Source organism: Lactuca virosa, chromosome 4 (genome assembly GCF_052849685.1).
Source record: "Lactuca virosa cultivar CGN04683 chromosome 4, Lactuca_virosa_CGN04683_v6, whole genome shotgun sequence".
Classification (NCBI taxonomy): Eukaryota; Viridiplantae; Streptophyta; class Magnoliopsida; order Asterales; family Asteraceae; genus Lactuca; species Lactuca virosa.
Genome location: NC_136429.1, coordinates 130,191,563 through 130,210,273, shown reverse-complemented (window position 1 = coordinate 130,210,273; position 18,711 = coordinate 130,191,563). Strand labels below are relative to the sequence as shown.

At 35.7% G+C, this 18,711-nt stretch overlaps 1 protein-coding gene across 1 annotated transcript; it reads left to right on the top strand.

The window, feature by feature from the left end:
- Positions 1-10,833: 10,833 nt before the first annotated feature.
- On the top strand, positions 10,834-17,082 carry NHX6 (Na+/H+ antiporter 6). Its single transcript, XM_079044262.1, has 22 exons — positions 10,834-11,202; positions 11,389-11,440; positions 11,543-11,602; positions 11,703-11,727; positions 11,800-11,885; positions 11,966-12,077; positions 12,892-12,954; positions 13,071-13,090; positions 13,388-13,482; positions 13,768-13,796; positions 13,877-13,908; positions 14,006-14,053; positions 14,126-14,186; positions 14,316-14,413; positions 14,479-14,554; positions 14,864-14,883; positions 15,038-15,135; positions 15,231-15,340; positions 15,982-16,068; positions 16,342-16,436; positions 16,530-16,621; positions 16,829-17,082. Exons 1-22 carry the CDS (start codon positions 10,986-10,988, stop codon positions 16,870-16,872), a joined length of 1,620 nt encoding a protein of 539 aa, XP_078900388.1. The 5' UTR covers positions 10,834-10,985; the 3' UTR covers positions 16,873-17,082.
- The last annotated feature ends 1,629 nt before the right edge of the window (positions 17,083-18,711 follow it).

The following is an 18,711-nucleotide window of genomic DNA, read 5'->3' as shown; positions in this document are numbered from 1 at the left end:
GATCAAACTTTTAAAACTAATAAAATAATCATATCATTTTATCTTTTACTAAATTTGACCTAATTCAACTCATATAGCAAATGATTCAAATTTTACAAATAATTAGTTTTTCACAAAAACAAGTAATTATCTTAAAATTTGACAAACGTCATGTTTTTTTTTCCAACTTTGAAAATAAAACATTTGCATCAATATAACAGAAAACAACCAGGCTTTGATACCACTGTTGGGTTTTGAGCATTCTAACACTCCTATGGTGTACATGCAACCCTATAAACCTTGGATCTATGTTTTCTCTATTATACATGCAAATATTAACTATTCCAAGGTTTCATCCTAACTAGCATATTATGAAGCACCTATACTACAAAGTTCTAGTTAGATGACATACCTTTTGATGTAGCTTGATGTCTTCAAGCTTTAAGAGCTTAGCCCCAATAGTGTGGAAGCCTCAAATGGAATCACAAATCACCAAAACACCTTGGAAGAACTTGAGAGAATATGTATGCACACTAAAATCGGCCCACACTTTTTTTCACACACTTGTGCCAATTTTGTGAGCCAAGGACCCCTTTATATATTATGGAGGATTAGGGTTACATCCATGTAAACCCTAATACCCATGACCTTTCATTTACATAGGATCCATGGGTTAAAAGCTCCATGGATCATCCATGAAAGCTTAGCCCAACCTAAATAAACTTGGCCCATTCCATATATATAAGAGTCCATATTTAATTAGTCCTTTTTGATCACTTAATTAATTCTAAATTAATTATTGATCAATACTAATTAAATAATATGATTCCATATTAATATATTAGAACTTATAATATATTAATATAAATCATAAATATACTATTCTCAAAAGACTATCCATATAAATTGTGCCGGTGAAGTGCAACCCAAATGGACCATGTCGGGTCGGGTCAAGTACATACCAAATATAGTTATGGACTTAGACATTAATCCAACAATTACGAGTGCAAAATACGCTACCATCCCGGCAAGGCTAATGTGGTAGCAGATGCCCTCAGCCGCAATGAGTATTCAGGTCGTAGAGTGAAGGCATTGACTATGACCATCCATTCTCAATTATCCACACAAATCCGAGAGGCTGAGCTGGAAGCCTTAAAACCAGAGAACATGTCGGACGAAGCCTTGCGGGGAATGGATAAGAACTTAGAAGTCAAAGGAGACGGAATTTACTATTTCATGAACCGGATCTGGACCCCAAAGTACGGCGGGTACAAGGAGGTTGTCATGAACGAAGCACACAAGACTAGATACTCCGTTCACCCAGGTTCAGATAAAATGTATCTGGATCTCAAACAACTTTATTGGTGGCCGAACATGAAAGCAGAAATTGCTACCTTCGTGGGCAAGTGTTTGACTTGCGCCAAGGTGAATGTAGAATACCAAAAGCCCTCAGGTTTACTCCAGCAGCCAGAAATACTTGAGTGGAAGTGGGAAAGGATTACAATGGATTTTATCACTAAGTTACCCAGATCTCCGAGTGGGCACGACGTCATCTGGGTAATTGTCGATCGACTTACTAAACCCGCCCATTTCCTACCAATCAAAGAAAACTTGAAAATGGAGAGCCTCACATGAATATACCTTCGAGAAATAGTTCGCCTTCATGGGGTACCTGTATCCATTATCTCCGATCGAGATAGCAGGTTTACCTCGAGATTCTGGAAATCACTACAAAAGGCTCTCGGAACTCAGCTGGATATGAGCACGACTTATCATCCACAGACAGACGGACAGAGTGAGAGGACAATCCAGACATTGGAAGATATGTTGAGAGCCTGCGTCATCAATTTCGGCACATCGTGGGACACTCATCTACCCTTGGTCGAATTTTCCTACAACAACAACTACCATACCAGCATTAAGGCTGCGCCGTTTGAAGCTCTCTATGGCCGTAAGTGCAGATCCCCTCTATGCTGGGCTGAAGTGGGTGACACACAGCTAGTCAAGGGTCAAGTCCCCGACAATACTCTCACTGGTCCTGAAATCATCCGAGAGACAACTGAAAAGATCGTACAAATCCGGGAACGACTGAAAGCCTCGCGAGATAGACAAAAGAGCTACGCCGATAAGAGACGTAAACCCTTGGAATTTCAGGTTGGTGACTGTGTCATTCTGAAGGTCTCACCCTGGAAAGGCATGATATGTTTCGGAAAGCATGGAAAGCTAAACCCAAGGTACATTGGACCATTCGAGATCCTTGCTAGGATCGGTCCTGTGGCATACAAACTCCAGTTACCTCGAGAACTTAGCAACGTACATCCCGTCTTTCACGTGTCGAACTTAAAGAAGTGTCTGTCTGATGAGACACTTGTGATTCCTCTCGAAGAAATCGAACTAGACAAGAGCTTACACTTCGTAGAAGAACCTGTTGAAATCATGGACCGAGAAGTCAAACGAACGAAACAGAGTCGCATTCCAATAGTGAAGGTTCGCTGGAATGCCAAGAGGGGACCTGAATTCACTTGGGAGCGCGAGGATTCAATGAAGCAGAAGTACCCTCATCTATTCCCAAGTTCATGATTTGTACTCTACTCTTGAATTTCGGGACGAAATTCCCTCTAACGGGGGGATGATGTGACAACCCGGAACTTCTTCCTTGTGCATCTAGTCGATTCAATCAATGTTAAACTTGTTCTGTTAACTTCTAGCACGGTTTAAGGGTTCATTTAAGTGTTCTAAACTTGGGTACAGTCAAGGTTGAGGTTAGGAATGAGTCAACAAGTCGTATAGTGACAAAACCGGGCCATACACCCCTTTTGGAGGAGTGTGCGGCCGCACACATGGGTGTACGGCCGTACACACCCCTCATGGCAGCACACCCACTCTTATATAAAGGGTAGACCCCTTTCCTTTCATTCCTTTCACTCCTTGGCCGCACACTATACCATTCTCTCAAGCTTCTTCAACCGTGAACCCTCCAAAGCTTCAAGAAACGTGAGTAATTCATCCTTTAACTTGCAAACCATGAAAGACCACTCTATCTAAGCCTTAATGCTACAAGATTCGTCATGTTCTTCATGTCTTGAAGAGAGTATGACCGTACACCTTCATAAGGTGGGTCGTACACTCCTTAAAGGCTCTCCAAAGTGAGAGTTTAACCCCTATCTTTGAGTTGGACATGACCCTAGCCTTGTTGCACCTCAAAGTAGGCATTTTGGGCACAAACATGAAGGGTGTACGGCCGCACACCCCTGTGTACGGCCGCACACACCTTTGTGCGACCACACACACACACCTTAGGGCCACAAACCCATTTCTATGACCTTTATTGACCCTTAACTTGCACTACAACTAAGTAAGGACCTAGAACATTTCATGGATGCAAGTATGAACCTTGAAAACACCTCAAAGACACCTTCCATCATGAGTGTACGACCGCACACCTCATGGGCCGCACACTCATGGCCGCGCACACCTTTAAGGTGGTCGTACACCTCCCACACTCAATCTTATAAGGTTTTAACACTTAGTGAAAGTAGTTCCAAGTCCCTAGAGTGGTTCTCTATCGTATCTAGTAGTGAAATACCTTCATTTGACTCCTATATGTGTCATTACATGTTAATTAGGATCAGATTGTGTTCGAGGCTCCACTTGATACTCGACATCTCATACCGATCTTTCATACAAACCACTCGGTCAAGGTGAGTTCATACCCCTACATTTAGGGGGGAATACAAGCTAAACATAACTGATTTTATGAAAGTTACACATACGGATTTCAGTAAACTTAAAAAGGACGAAATCAGTACAAACACACAGTTTCTACAGTTTTACAAAATATTTTAGATATTTTATCCCTTCTATATTATGCTGAGCATAAGGGACGTTCTCAACGTACGAACTTAACTACATATTTTTCAGAACAATACATGATTTACACTTACAAACATACAAACTATAATAGGTATAGTTTGGGAATTCATACAAGGTTATACATATACGCACACACAAACTATGATAGGTATAGTTTGGGAAATTCATACCACAGGTTACAAACTCATACTTTATAAACCTTTCAGTTATATACGAAAAGGGTTTTCAACATTATTACTTGTAAATTTGTTAGTCTAGTTGGAGACACGTCCTTGGTAACACTCACAAACTTAACTGAGTGAAGGACTAGCACTTGTGATCAGAATCTCTTGTAGGGAGAGCGTGACTGTTGTGTATAGATCTATACGGTACTGACTATCCCGCACCTTGCTGCTAGCTACAGTAGGATCGACAGGTCTACGGGTGACAAAGTCATAAAAGATATTGGTGCCCGATTCGCGCCATATCAAGTCAAAGTATGGTCATGACACTCACAATGTAGATAACATCGATTTGCTTATGTAATAATAACATACGAACAATACTTGTTTGGTACGAGTACGGACAAATACATGGTTTCTTAAGGAAAACTAATACTACTATACGTACTGGTAGTAACCAGGGTGTTTCAAACAGGACAATTCATACAACGGTTCTTCATCCAACATTTTACTAAGATTTTCTCACTTTTACTAAAGAAAATATTGGATTTTCTTGGAATCATGCAAACATTTTCAGAGTTAACAACTGGTTTTCAATTTACAAACATCGCTTATGAACTCACCAGCTTTATGCTGATACCCTTTCAAAACTGCTTGTATTCTCAGGAAATCAGTAGACATGTATTCCTGGAGTCTGAGAAGTCGGAGCAACAAAGTCATGTCTTTATATTTACTTACAGTTATGATGTATTTGAACAAGACTTAAACATATGTAAACTTTTCTTTTCACAAATGTATTCAATGTTTGGTTGTGTTTACTATGATTGCTATGATACAATTGTTGTGATACTACGCATGACGTCCTCCACCCCAGAACGTTTCTGCCGTTCCGGTTTTGGGGTGTGACACAAGGTCACATGCTATGCAGATGATAGAAGGAAAGTTAGACGAGCACTATGCTAGGGTTTGGGACTATGCAAATGAAATCCTTAGGTCTAATCCAGGGAGCACATGCAAGGTTGGGGTAATTGTTAATCCTGGTGGAATAAACTATTTCAAGTGGTTCTATGTATGCTTCAAGGCTTTCAAGGATGGATGGAAAAGAGGATGCAGAAAAGTGATAGGACTGGATGGATGTTTCTTGAAGGGGCAGGTAAAGAGTGAGCTATTGACTGCTATTGGTAGAGATGCAGACAATCATGTCTACCTAATAGCTTGGGCAGTGGTTACAATTGAAAATAAATACAATTGGTATTAGTTCATTGAGTTATTGGTGGATGATTTAGATCTTGGTGGTGGTAATGGGCTAGTTGTTATTTCAGACCAACACAAGGTATGTATATTATGCATTTCAATAAAAAATTGTACAAATGTGTTACTTATTAATTTGTTATCATATTACAGGGACTATTGCAGGTCGTGGCACAATTCCTTCCACGTGTTGAACACAGACAATGTGCAAGACATATATTTGCAAATTTTAGGAAAAGATACACAATATTATAACTAAAGAATCTGTTTTGGGGGGCTGCTAAAAGTACAGTAAAAGGGGACTTTAAAGCTACAATGGAGAAGATCAAGAACATCACACTTTCAGGTTATACCTATCTAATGGCAAGGCAACCAGAAACTTGGTGCAGGGCCTTCTTTACAATAGGATTTGCATGTGAGACTGTAGAGAATGGCATTTCAGAATGCTTCAATTCTATGATAAGGAAAACGAGGAAGAAACATTTACTTACAAAGCTTGAGGAAATCAAAATTTACCTAATGGAAAGGGTTTATCATCAAAGGGATTTCCCTAACCAATGGAGAGGTGACTATGGCCCAAATACCTTGGAAAAACTTACAGAATTTGGGAAAGATATGAGGTAAAATGTTAACACATTAACTGTTTTTAATTGGCTATAATATTATTACATATAATTGGTCACTAACTTGTTTATCTTGTAGGTTGTGGAAGGTAATACCAAGTGGAGGTCATTTATTTGAGACTAGGTATGAATATGATGGGTACAGGATGGATTTACATCATCATTCATGCATATACAGAATGTGGATGTTGTTTGGAATACCATGTGTTCATGGTCAGGCAACAATCAACTATTTGCACATAGATCCTCTTGAGTTTCTTTCTCCTTGGTTCCCTAAGGACAAATTGATTGCAACATATATGGATAATATATTGCCTGTTGGTGGAAGCAATCTGTGGCAAAGGACTGATTTCATCAAGCCATTACCACCCCTTTGTGAGGAGAATGCATGGGAGACTTAAAGTAAACAAAATGAAGCATGCTTCTGAGTCTCAAGACTCTAAATATCCAACTAAAAGGGAAAAATATACGTAGGACTGTCAGATGTGGAAAATGCCAACAAATTGGGCATAACAAGATTTCTTGCAAGAATGAAGAAGTTCCCAAAGATCCTATGCCAACAAGGAAGCTTGGGAGACCAAGGAAAGATGGAGTTGGTTGACCACATTTTGACCACTTCCCACCTAAAAGGAATGGAACAAGGATGGATGGTGAAGGGACAAGCACTACTCCTAACAATCTTCAACAATAATAAATTCAGCCTACATAAAATCTAGGGGATGATGTACCAATTGAAACTGGTCAAAATATACAAGATAAAGGAGGTCAAAGTGGGTAGTCAAACTGCTCACCATGAGAATGTGGCTAAGCAACTTACTCCTAATAAAAGGATAAATATGAAGGCAAAGAGGGGAGGGAAAAGCAACAACATTGGGAGAAGGGAAGAAACTGGTGTAGGGGGGACATGAGATGTGTCCCTTACTTGTGAATAATTCATTAATGGCATCTTAATAGATACACCTTATGTTGATAATAAGATGACTGAGGTTGAGGTGAAAGTGCATGATGTTGTGGTGAATGAGACTACAGATCAGGTGAAGTGAAAGATGATAGGTTTTGAGCACTATAATGTCCCTATGGTGCACATACAACCCTAATGTTTTGGATCTAAGTTTTCTCTAATTATACATGCAATTTCATTTTTCCAAAGCATGAAGCCTAACTAGCATACAACTTTGATAATTGAAACATAAAAACAAGTTAGATGATTACCTCATTGTCGTAGCTTGTAGAACTTGGCCTTACAAGAGCTTAACACCTCAAATGTGATGCCTCAAATGTTTCACAAAACACCAAGAACAGATGGATGATTATGAGAGAGAGCTTGGAGGCACCAAAAATCGGTTAGCTTCTTCTTAGGATACTCTTGTGTCTGATTTTAGGGCTTAGGGGTTACATATATAGTGTAGAATTCCAAGGATCACTTGTAAACCCTAATCCATCCACTTAGGCTTTTGATCCAATAATTCATTTGGACTAATCACTTCATGGACTCTCACATAATCTTAGTCCATCACTAATCAATCATGGATCATTAGCCCAAACTATATGTATCACTGATTTACATAATCAAACCCTGTTAATTTAATCAGTCTCATTTGATCATTAAATTAATTCCAATTTAATTCTTGATCAATACCAATTAAATAATATGATTTCTCAATTAATATATTATTCGTATAATATATTAATAAATCACAAATAACTTCTTTCTCAAATATCCTTCCTATCAAATTGCTTCGGTGAATGCAACCTAAATGGACCATGCTACTATCGGGTCAAGTACATACCAATTATAGTTATGTGCTTAGACACCTAATCCAACAAAAGAGCCTATGGATGAGGTGAATGAGCTCGAGGCTTAGGGGAATGAGCTTGAGCCTGGGGGGAATGAGGTTGAGGTGAATGACCTTAAGGTTGAGGGGAATGGGCCTGAGGTAAATGAGTTTGAGGGCATGATAAGAGACATGGTTGAATCTGGATGTCCACAAGCTGAAATTGAGTTAACCATGCAAAAGGTTTGCAATTTATGTGTCCCTTTTTAGATGTTCTTGTCATTCATATCATGATATTTGTTTGCTTACAAGTTAGAATGGAAAGACATGAGAATAAGGTTGTTTCACTGTTGAAGAGGAGGAAACATTCTGAAAGAATCATAAAGATAAATCTAAGCAAGAGTGAACCTGTTTCGTTTTCTGAGAAGAAGAGACCTTATATGAAGGACAAAATATTGTGTTTGGATTAGCATGTATGCATATTGTAGGGATAAATGGGCATAAGTATTTAGTCTGCCCCTTTTGAACACATATCCCTATATCTTTTGGATCAACATGTTTCATAGTATAGGGGTAAAACGGGCATTAGTTTTTTGTCTGCCCTTTTTGAACATATATCTTTTGGTAACAGGTTTCCAATTCATGTCCAATAAATTTGGCAGAATTGGAACCTTGGTTCTAATTGTTATTACCCCTTTGTGTAGTTATGTTGGTACTTTGGTCATACTACATTGTATTTTGTGGGATGTTATTGTTGGCTAATGATAAAATATTAGCTACTATTACCTTTGGTTGACAGTAGATAGTCTTTTTAACTTCATTATTTTGATTGTTGTTAATTGAATTTACATTGTAAAGTACACTACCATATAATGTCATTGATACATGTTTGGGAAAAATGTACAAATAATAACCATCGTAAATAACCATCATATTAATTAAGGACATTTCCCATTACATGACCTGAATTACATCACAAAACACTACTACAATGCTTACACCTAAAAAAACTACCTAAACATCAAAAGATCACCACCGCCTTCATAATAAACATTGTCATGATTAAGACCTTTTCCCAAAACATTAATGCCCACATCTTCAACCTGTTTGAACCATCACTTTGTGAACCATGAAACCCAATAAAATCACCATTACCAGAAGAAGCAGCAACATGATCACCACCAACTTCAAAAGTGTCAACATTATTCTCTGACATTCTTTTGCTTCATTTGCTTGTTCCAACTCAACATACAACTTCCACATTGTTTCCTTGTAGTGATTATTTGGCAGTGGTGGATCAAGCCACAAGAAAAAATCACATTTTTTTTGTTCTGCACAGTGTCAAAAACGATTTGTCTTTTCCTTAGCTCTTAGTTTAATAGCAACAAAATCACAAAAATCATGTCATTTTCACCTGATAGCTAGGACACCCTCGAAATTTTCTGTCAGAATTTTCATCTATATTGGAGACGAAGAAAGTGTCGATTTCATCACAAGTACACCTAAGCTCTTTAGACCACCGATTCCTTGATGCCCATGCTCTGTACAACCCAAAATTTGAAGATGAAACCATGCTTTACCAGTGGGAGAGAGGGAAGGAAGAGTGTGCGTGACCTGCTACTATCTCTCAAACGTTCATAAATAAGATTTGAAACCTTAATGACCGGAACAGATTCAGTTTTACATAGGAAAGGGTGGATTCAAAACTAAACATAAGTGCTTTTAATATCTTGATAACATTCGTTATTAGTTAAGTGTTTGTTAGTTTTAAGTTAATATGAACTTGCAAAATCATATACCCCCCCACTTTAGTTAATTGATTTTAGATTATTTTTTAGTAATTCTTTTAATAAACTGAATCCGTTCCCTGTGTTCGAAACCCAATTTACTTTACTATACTATAAACTGACTAGGTACACTGCCTATAGGTGCATTAGTAGATAAGTAGTTAGGTTATAAATTTAAAGCTAGATAGGTATAATCTGCATCACATCACGTATCAAACGCAAATGGTATGAGCACGTGTTGATTTCCAAGCATGATTTCTCAGGTTTTGTGACTTTGCATGTGACAACTTTTAAATCATCATGTCCCACCTTGAAACCCCCAACCCTCAAACCCACGCGAGGGGATACCCCTATAAGGTCCACATAAACGTGTTTCCCTCCAACCCATCCAAAAACCAAAACATCAGCTGACCTAAGGGTTGACATTCGCCAGTCAAGAAATTCACAAGTGCCTCTTTCTTAGCGGAAACTCCGGCACGCTTAAATATGTCAAATAAAACATCCCTAACCATATCGTGTCGATATTTGAACCCCTGGAGTTCTTTACAATGATCCACATGCTCTCTAAAAGAGTCCAAACATGCCTTTCGACACACTTGACACATCTCGCCAGCTTGAAATATAGGAATCATGATTCCGATATTTAAGGATAGTGCGATACTCCACAGGAGATATATGTTGGCCAAGCCCATCTATATGGATAACTAGAAACATCAGCCGGTCTAAGAGTTTGAACCCCAAGAGTTATTTACAATGGTATGAACACATGTTGATTTTCCAAACACAATTTCTCATATTTCATGACTTTGCATGTGGCAACTTTTAAAGCAATATGTCCCGCCTTGAAACCCCAACCCTCAAACTCACGAGAGGGGATACCCCTGTAAGGTCCACATAAGTATGTTTCCCTCCAACCCATCCAAAAACCAAAACATCAGTCGGTCTAAGGGTTGACATTCATTCTGTCGGGTCAGTCAAGAAATTCACAGGTGTTTTTTTCTTAGCGGAAACCCCGACACGCTTAAATATGTCAAACAAAATATCCATAACCATATCGTGTCGGTATTTGAACTTCAAGAGTTCTTTACAATGAATCACATGCTCTCCAAAAGAGTCCAAACATGCCTTACAACACATCAGACACATCTTGTCATCTGGAAATATAGGAATCATGAGCCGATATTTAAGGATAGTGCGATACTCCACATGAGACATATGTTGGCCAAACTTGGAGATAGCCCGAAGAAAATATAAATAATTTTTAAAGTATGAATTTCTACAATATATTTTGAATGTAAAATGTAAAATACGTTCTAGGGCATAGTTTCTCAAAAATTCCTATCTAATTAGAGCGAACAAATTGAGACCGGGACTAAATTAGGAATTTCTGGAGATTAGATCACTTTATGTAGTTGGGGGAAAGGGAAAGGGTCAGTTTTATTCTCAAGGGCTGAAGGATCAAACATCGTATCATCGCTCGTAGTTTATAGTGTGAGTTTGAAATTGAGATTGAGATTGAGATTGCGATCAAGTATCATGCAGGAAGGGAACTGGAATAATCCCACCACCATGCCCGACTTACAAATATCTCCTGCTGGTCCGCATGGCGGAAGTCCAGGTAAGGATCAACAGGCGGCAGGGGTAGGCATTCTTCTTCAGATAATGATGCTCGTCCTTTCATTCATTCTTGGACATGTCTTGCGGCGTCATAGATTCTATTATCTTCCTGAAGCAAGCGCCTCCCTTTTGATCGGTAAACCATGCTCATATAATCCCGTATTCCTTTTATACTCATCCTGCTTTAGTTCAATTTCTTCGATTTTATTGCCTTTCTTGTATCTTCAGCAATTTCCCTGTGATTTCGTACAAACTTGAGTTTCTTCTTAGTTCCAGAGTCATCTATGTGATGATGATCATGATTTCACGTTGGTTTTGACAGGGTTAATCGTTGGTGGACTTGCGAATATCTCGAATACCGAAACTAGTATCAGGTTCTTGAATGCTTTTTAGCTTCATGGTACCTCTCTTAGTTTGTTGAACATAGTACAACTAACTGTTGCAGTTCGATTTACCTTCTTCCCTTTCTACTGCAGGGCCTGGTTTAATTTCCATGAGGAGTTCTTCTTCCTCTTTTTGTTGCCCCCCATCATATTATATCCTTCGTCAATCTCCTTAATGATTTATTATTCTTTATCATCTGTTTTATTAATCAAAAGGGGTTGTCTAGTTATTTCCTTGACCATTCATGTGTACCCAATCAGGATTCAGTTTGGCACCTGTAAGTTATTATGATTGTTGTCTAAGCCCCACATTCTGTTATTACACATATTAACTGTTGGCGTTTTTTCAGAAACCATTCTTTTCAAACTTTGGAGCCATTGTGACATTTGCAATATTGGGAACTTTTATTGCTTCAATTGTTACAGGTCTTTTGGTGTGAGTATTCCTTTTTTATCAGTAAAATGATGTTGATGAACATAAACTTATGTTAACTGCCTTCACGTTTGATGTTACAGGTACCTTGGTGGTGTAATGTATCTCATGTACAGACTTCCATTGGTTGAATGTCTGATGTTCGGTGCCCTTATTTCAGCAACAGATCCTGTCACTGTTCTCTCCATTTTTCAGGTTAAATTTTGGTGTAGAGTGAATTCCTTTTTTCATTAATATTCTAGTCTTTTATCAGTATTGATTTACAAGAATAATTCAGTAGGTGTATGTGTGCTTGTTCTTCTCTTCCATTTCTAGATGAAGAAATCAAGGGTTCTTACTTCTTAGCACTCAATGCTAGGGATTTAAAAGGGATATCATACATTTTTTCTTATTGTAATATCAATACATCATTTTTGTGACTTGGTCATGAAATGATTGGTTGTTTTTATTTATTTTCCATTATTATATGTGTATTGATCTGCTTGATTTGTTTTTTATTCAGTCGATAGCTTATTTAGGGGAAATTTGGATATATCTTATATTTAATCTTTCCATAAGTAGTTGAAAAGATACATACATGATGTTTTGTAGGCCCAAATTGCCTTTAGTAGTTACAAATACTTCAATTGATTTGTTCATTATTGCATCTTACTTTCATTTCTTTTTGTCACAACATTTTTCTTTGAAAAATCTACCTAGTTGTATCAATGCCATCTAAACACAAACTAATTTTCACTGGCATAATTGAGTAGCTTTTCCAAAGTATAATGTACTCATAATAAAATAAATGAAAGTACAAAGTTACAACTGGATGGATTATTCATAGAACAAGGACTTAATAAAAAAAATGAAATTACAATGACTTAATAAGAAGTTTTTTTGAAAGTACAATGTATAATTGGATTGATTATTCATCTCCTTTTGGTAAGAAAGACCAAAAGTTCCTTTTTGTATTCCCATTCTTATATCTTTGTGAATTTATGGTCATTATTTGCTATGAAAACTGTAGGAGCTTGGCTCAGACATGAATCTTTATGCATTGGTTTTTGGTGAATCGGTTTTAAATGATGCGGTAAGTTTTATCTTGATTTTAATTATCCCATTCCCATATTATTTGTACATATTTATACTTATATCAATTTTTTTTTCTTTGGTCCATGTTCTTTTATATTTTGCTCAACTTCAAAGATGGCAATTTCCCTATACAGGTTTGCATTACTCCAGTTCTACTTTCCGACAATATTTGATACACAGGACAGGATATACTTCTAGGGATTTTTTCAATGATGAGGATGAAAAGGGCATTTTCGTCTTTTGCACATATGAGAGATCCATGTCTTCCCTTGTTCCACTTATATGGGTGGACAAAAAAATTTCAGTTTTTATCCCAATGACATTAGTCAGTCCTGTTTGTCCCCTTAAGCAGCCTCAATATACACTGAGACACATTTATATTATGCAATAAGAAAAATTGAATACATAAACTGATAGAATTCATTTTTTAGGACAATGTCATTGGTGAGGAGTAATTCATCTGAGCAAAATTTCTTTTTGATAGTCGTGAGGTTTCTTGAGACTTTTGTTGGTTCCATGTCAGCAGGTTAGTTTAATGTCGGCTTATGCTTTTTTTTTTTTTTTGCTGCAAATAAATTTGAATTTATTACATATGCTATTATTGACCTTCTGTGATAAGAAAATGCCAAACTTTAATATCTCTGACTTTCACCTTTAAGTTGTTGTTTCCGCATTAAGTCCAAAAGAAACACCCACATATAATATATAATATATAATATATAATATATAATATATCTATCATTGTGTATTATTTTTCAGTATTGGTTTTGATTCGTTGAGTTACTCAGATAGTTTTATTCTTGTGTGACAGGTGTTGGAGTTGGGTTCACATCGGCTTTGATATCCTTTAATAGTGATTGTTGTTGTAAATATTAGGTACAAATTTCTCTTGTTTGTTATAAACCTTAACTGCAGGAAACCTATTCAAGTATGCAGGTTTGGACATTGATAAGTAAGTTGGCTTCTTTTCTTATATAACTCAATCTAAAAAAATTGTATCATCTTTTACACTCATACTGACTTTGGAACATATAATTCATGATTTTCAGCCTACAGAACTTGGAATGCTGTCTGTTTGTTCTTTTTCCATACTTCTCGTGAGCTCCCTAAACCCTAAATCCTAATTGCATTTACAGAATGTTTTACTCTCTTAATGATATGAATTTTAGGTACATGTTAGCAGAAGGTCTTGGTCTCTCTGGTATTGTGTCAATTCTGTTCACTGGGATGGTTAGTATATACATATACATATGGTTTTGGCTGCAATTATCTGTTCTGTTTTTTTTTTTATTTTTTTTTTTATTTTTATTAAGGATTTTTAGTGAATATATCGGTGTCTTTTTTTGTTTATGGGGGTAGGTTATGAAGCATTATTCCTTCTCAAACTTGTCAGAAAATTCTCAAAGATTTGTGTCTGCTTTTTTCCACTTGATATCATCTTTAGCCGAGACATTTGTGTAAGGAAGCCTCTTTTATTTCTCTTATTTTTAAACATGTATTTAGTTTGTTGGTTTTTGTGCAGATTCATATATATGGGTTTTGATATTGCTATGGAGCAGCATAGCTGGTCCCACGTGGGATTCATCTTCTTTTCTATTGTATCCTTGAGTTGTTTGTCAGAATGTGTCATTAGGATCAAAATCTCTTTCACAATCTGCAATACAGTTAAAAAACATCATTATTTGATATTATTAGTACATTATAAATATAAAATTACAAATACAATGATCAACTTTAATTTATAATTATAACGTGTATTATGAATAATGAAGTAGTTGATGTGGCAATCAGACAGCTGATGTAATGCCAACACAAATGAAAGGATCTTGTTATTTCATTAATTATTCTATTTGGTTCACTTACGCATTGTAATTTTTTTTTCTTAACTCACTCCTTGATTGCCCTAGATATTCATCGGATTAGCAAGGTATGCCTAAAGGAATCTCTTAGGATTTAAATGGGCAAAATACAGAAATAATTTTTTTTTTTTTTTTAATCTGGAAACACCTTTAGCTTTATGATGTAAATAGTTTCAATGCTATAAAATAGTTAATAATTAATTGTTTTTTTATGTTGTGAAGGGCTGCAAATGTCTTCACTTGTGCATATTTGTTGAATTTGGTTCGACCTGCACAGCGACAAATACCTGTAAAACACCAGAAAGCACTTTGGTACAGTGGTAAGCATAGAAAAAGTTGCTAAACTTTTATAAGATTTTATTTTACTGAGTTATTATGAATATTTATATTTATATATGATAATATGATGAATCAGGACTTAGAGGGGCAATGGCTTTTGCACTTGCTTTGCAATCAGTTCATGATCTCCCAGAAGGACATGGTCAGACCATATTTACTGCAACCACTGCAATAGTCGTCTTAACGGTAGCCAACTCAACTCATTTTAATTTAATTTCATATATTATATTATTAAAATATAAATGCAAAAAATAGCTGCACACTCACACTTTTATTTCTTTGTTTATTGTAACATTCTACTTTCAATTCTTCCTATTACAACATTTCATTTCTTATTTAGGTATTGTATTGTGAAACATATCCTCAATTAGAGGAGCATTGTACTTTCATTTTTTTTCTTATCAGACTTTAAGAAATCTACCCATAATTGTGAAAATTGCTTTATATTTTTTCAAATTACTATTATATTTTATGTTTATAGGCTCTACAAATAACAGTTCACATTCTTTCAACTGTAAAATCATCTTTAACCTTTCCCTTTCAATTGTTTTTTGACTTTGCTTTTTAAGTATTGATTACTTTGTAGTATCTCTTTGGATTAAATTGTGGAATACATAAAATAGACACACTTAAGTGTTATTTGTTTTTTGCTTAATGTACTTAATGGGGCGGGACTTAATCTGGTGTTTCTTTTTGAATTCATACAGAAAGAAGTTAATACAGAAAGTCTTTCTTTCGCCATATCTTAAATAATCATTTATCCAGTCAACACTTTATGCAGACAATTAATAGAAACATTGCTTCTGACATTGTAATTGAAAATGCAGGTGTTGCTTATTGGAGGCTCAACAGGTACTATGCTCGAAGCTTTACAAGTTATAGGAGGAGATACACATGATGGCCACTTGAGTGATGTGAGTATTGCTTTTTATAAATTCTTCTTTCATGGAGTGTATATAATTTTTTTAAAATTCAAGTGAGCTCCAAAGTTTATACAAAAAAGATTTAACCTCCTTACATTTTTTTTTTCTTCCAAAATACCAACAGGGTTAAATGCAAGAAGTAGCAATATACTTTTATTGATTTGTTTACTATATATCATCATCCTACTTTTATTTCTTCCTATTAGCTACTGTATTAAATATATAATGATGATTGAATAAGATTATAATTTGATTTGGTTCCAGAGCTTTGAAGCTAATAATGGCTACGTGGCTCCATTTGATGGAGAGCCATCATCCGGTAACAGACTAAAGATGAGACTTAAAGAATTTCACAGAAGGTCGTGCTCGTGGGCCCCGCCTTTTATTTTTTTATTTTTTTTATCATTTTTTAAATTTTTTCTAATGTTTTTTTATTTATTTGTTTGACGCAGTGCTGCATCTTTCCGTGCATTAGACAGGAACTACCTTACCCCATTTTTCACCACTCAATCTGGAGATCGAGATGACAATGATGATAGCCATGGTAAGGGCCACTTTTTTTTTTTTTTTTTTTTTTTTTTGACCTTTTCTATTAAAAAAAAAAAAACAAGTATAAAATAAATAAGTTTATCAAGTTAGATATAGAAGGAATATGCAGTAAAATACAAAGTATTAATAAGAGATTTGTAGGTTGATTTAGGTGTATGAAAATGAAGATTTAATAAATGTTTGAGAAATTTTGTACTTGTAGCGGAAGATTCACTGCTGAGGTCTAGAAGAGAAGGCTTCCATTAGCAGAGGAGTATAGCACAATTTATATTTTGATGATTTGAATCCTAGAATTCTACGAAATCTCAAAGTGTTAGGGGTAGTAGGCAGATATGATTAGCATATAAAACTTATATGTACATGATGATTATACTAGATTAACAAGTGGAGATGTTGTTTACTTTACTTTACTTTACTTGCATGGATCAAAATTGCTTATATTGTTTTAATTTCCCATATCAATTTCTATGCATACTTTTAAGAAATGGATGCTGTAATTATATCTGATTGATGATGCATGAACGTGAGATATATTTTATGTTGCGAGTTTAAATAATAAATTGATGATCACTGACAAATTATTTGGGTATAACGAAATGGTTATAACCTACAACTGTCGGTAGTAGTTGACTAGTTGTAAATAAATGACAAAATGAAGCACATATAAAATTAAAGAAAAAGAAGTAATTTTAAAAAATACTTAGTAAACTTTGCCGCTGACCACTCAACAGTTTTATGTTGCATCCCTTTCAAGACATGGGATTGATTTTTATAGAATATATATTGTATAAGGTGTTAAGTCAATTGATCTAAAAACCATGACCTCATTACGATTTTTAGCTCATGTTTGTGTATGGTGCATAATTAAAAAGACAAATAGTACCCAGAAATGAAACCTTGCCGCCATTGGAGGTCTAATAGTGTCTGATTTTGGTATAAGTCGTTGATGGAGAGCATATCAAGGACTTCGAGAGTCTTCATGGATTAGTGGGACAAGGATAAAACAAATCTAACGATGCTAACTTTAAACAATCATAACTTTAATCCATTGGGTGTTTCATTGCCTACTCTACATGGATGACAAGAGCTCTCAATAAGGTGAAGCTCTTGACAAACCCCCGAAAGTGGTTCACCCACCCATCATCCCTAATTTAAGTTGTTTTGCGCATCAACTTTGATTTCTCCAAATTTACAATATTCTACGATAAAAAATTAAATATCTTTCTACTTATTCTTGTTACTCATTCTCCTATCATTTTTAGATAATGACACATGTAATAAAAATTTATTAATTTTATTAAATATGACAAATATCACAATATTAAATGTGTAGGAATATGGAATAGAAAAAAAAGTAGGAAGCTATTTGATTTCTCTTTCTACAATTTGATTTTATTATTCTTTAGTGGTTCATCACATGAAATCAATGACTTCTATTAAATACATGATTGATTATGTAATTAATTTGATTAGATAACAACCAATTTCCTTTCTTCTTCATCTTATTTATTTATTTCTTCTTCATCTTATTTATTCAGCATGCTTGCTAACTTTAGCTTAGTCATATTTAAAGAGTTGATTTAATGATCATCTTGGAAATAGTTAACATTCATCCTTTTGGATTTCCTTGAACAATTCTTATTCTTTACTTCCGTTCCGTGTCAGTTTGTATCAAAGCTCATTAGCATCTTGATGATGAACGACATTGAATATGTTCCACAATCAAATCCTAATCGTTGGGTCACATAGTTAAAGACCTATGACGTGTAGTAGACAATATCGTCGTAAAACTTGAAAAACTATGTGTCGTGATTGTATGTGGTCGAAATGACTATCAAATCATGAGAGTGGAAACCACAGGACCAATCATCGACAACAGGTTAACAATCATGATGGTAGTAGAACAAGAGGAGACTATATACCCATAGTCAATAACATAGGGGTCATCTACGTAGCTGACTTTTCTGACGATGATGAGGATAAACATCTTGATGGAAAACATGGTAGAGACATGCATAATGGACATGGAGGTGGCTACCACATCAAGGTTGAGATAACCCAATTTCAACGGGAATCTTAATCTCG

Excerpts from the sequence above, each read along its gene's own strand:
- NHX6 (XM_079044262.1), top strand. The coding sequence starts at position 10,986 with ATGCAGGAAGGGAACTGGAATAATCCCACCACCATGCCCGACTTACAA. Across the intron at positions 11,728-11,799 it reads CAGGATTCAGTTTGGCACCT|AAACCATTCTTTTCAAACTT; the intron begins GTAAGTTATTAT and ends GCGTTTTTTCAG. Across the intron at positions 14,884-15,037 it reads ATATTCATCGGATTAGCAAG|GGCTGCAAATGTCTTCACTT; the intron begins GTATGCCTAAAG and ends TATGTTGTGAAG.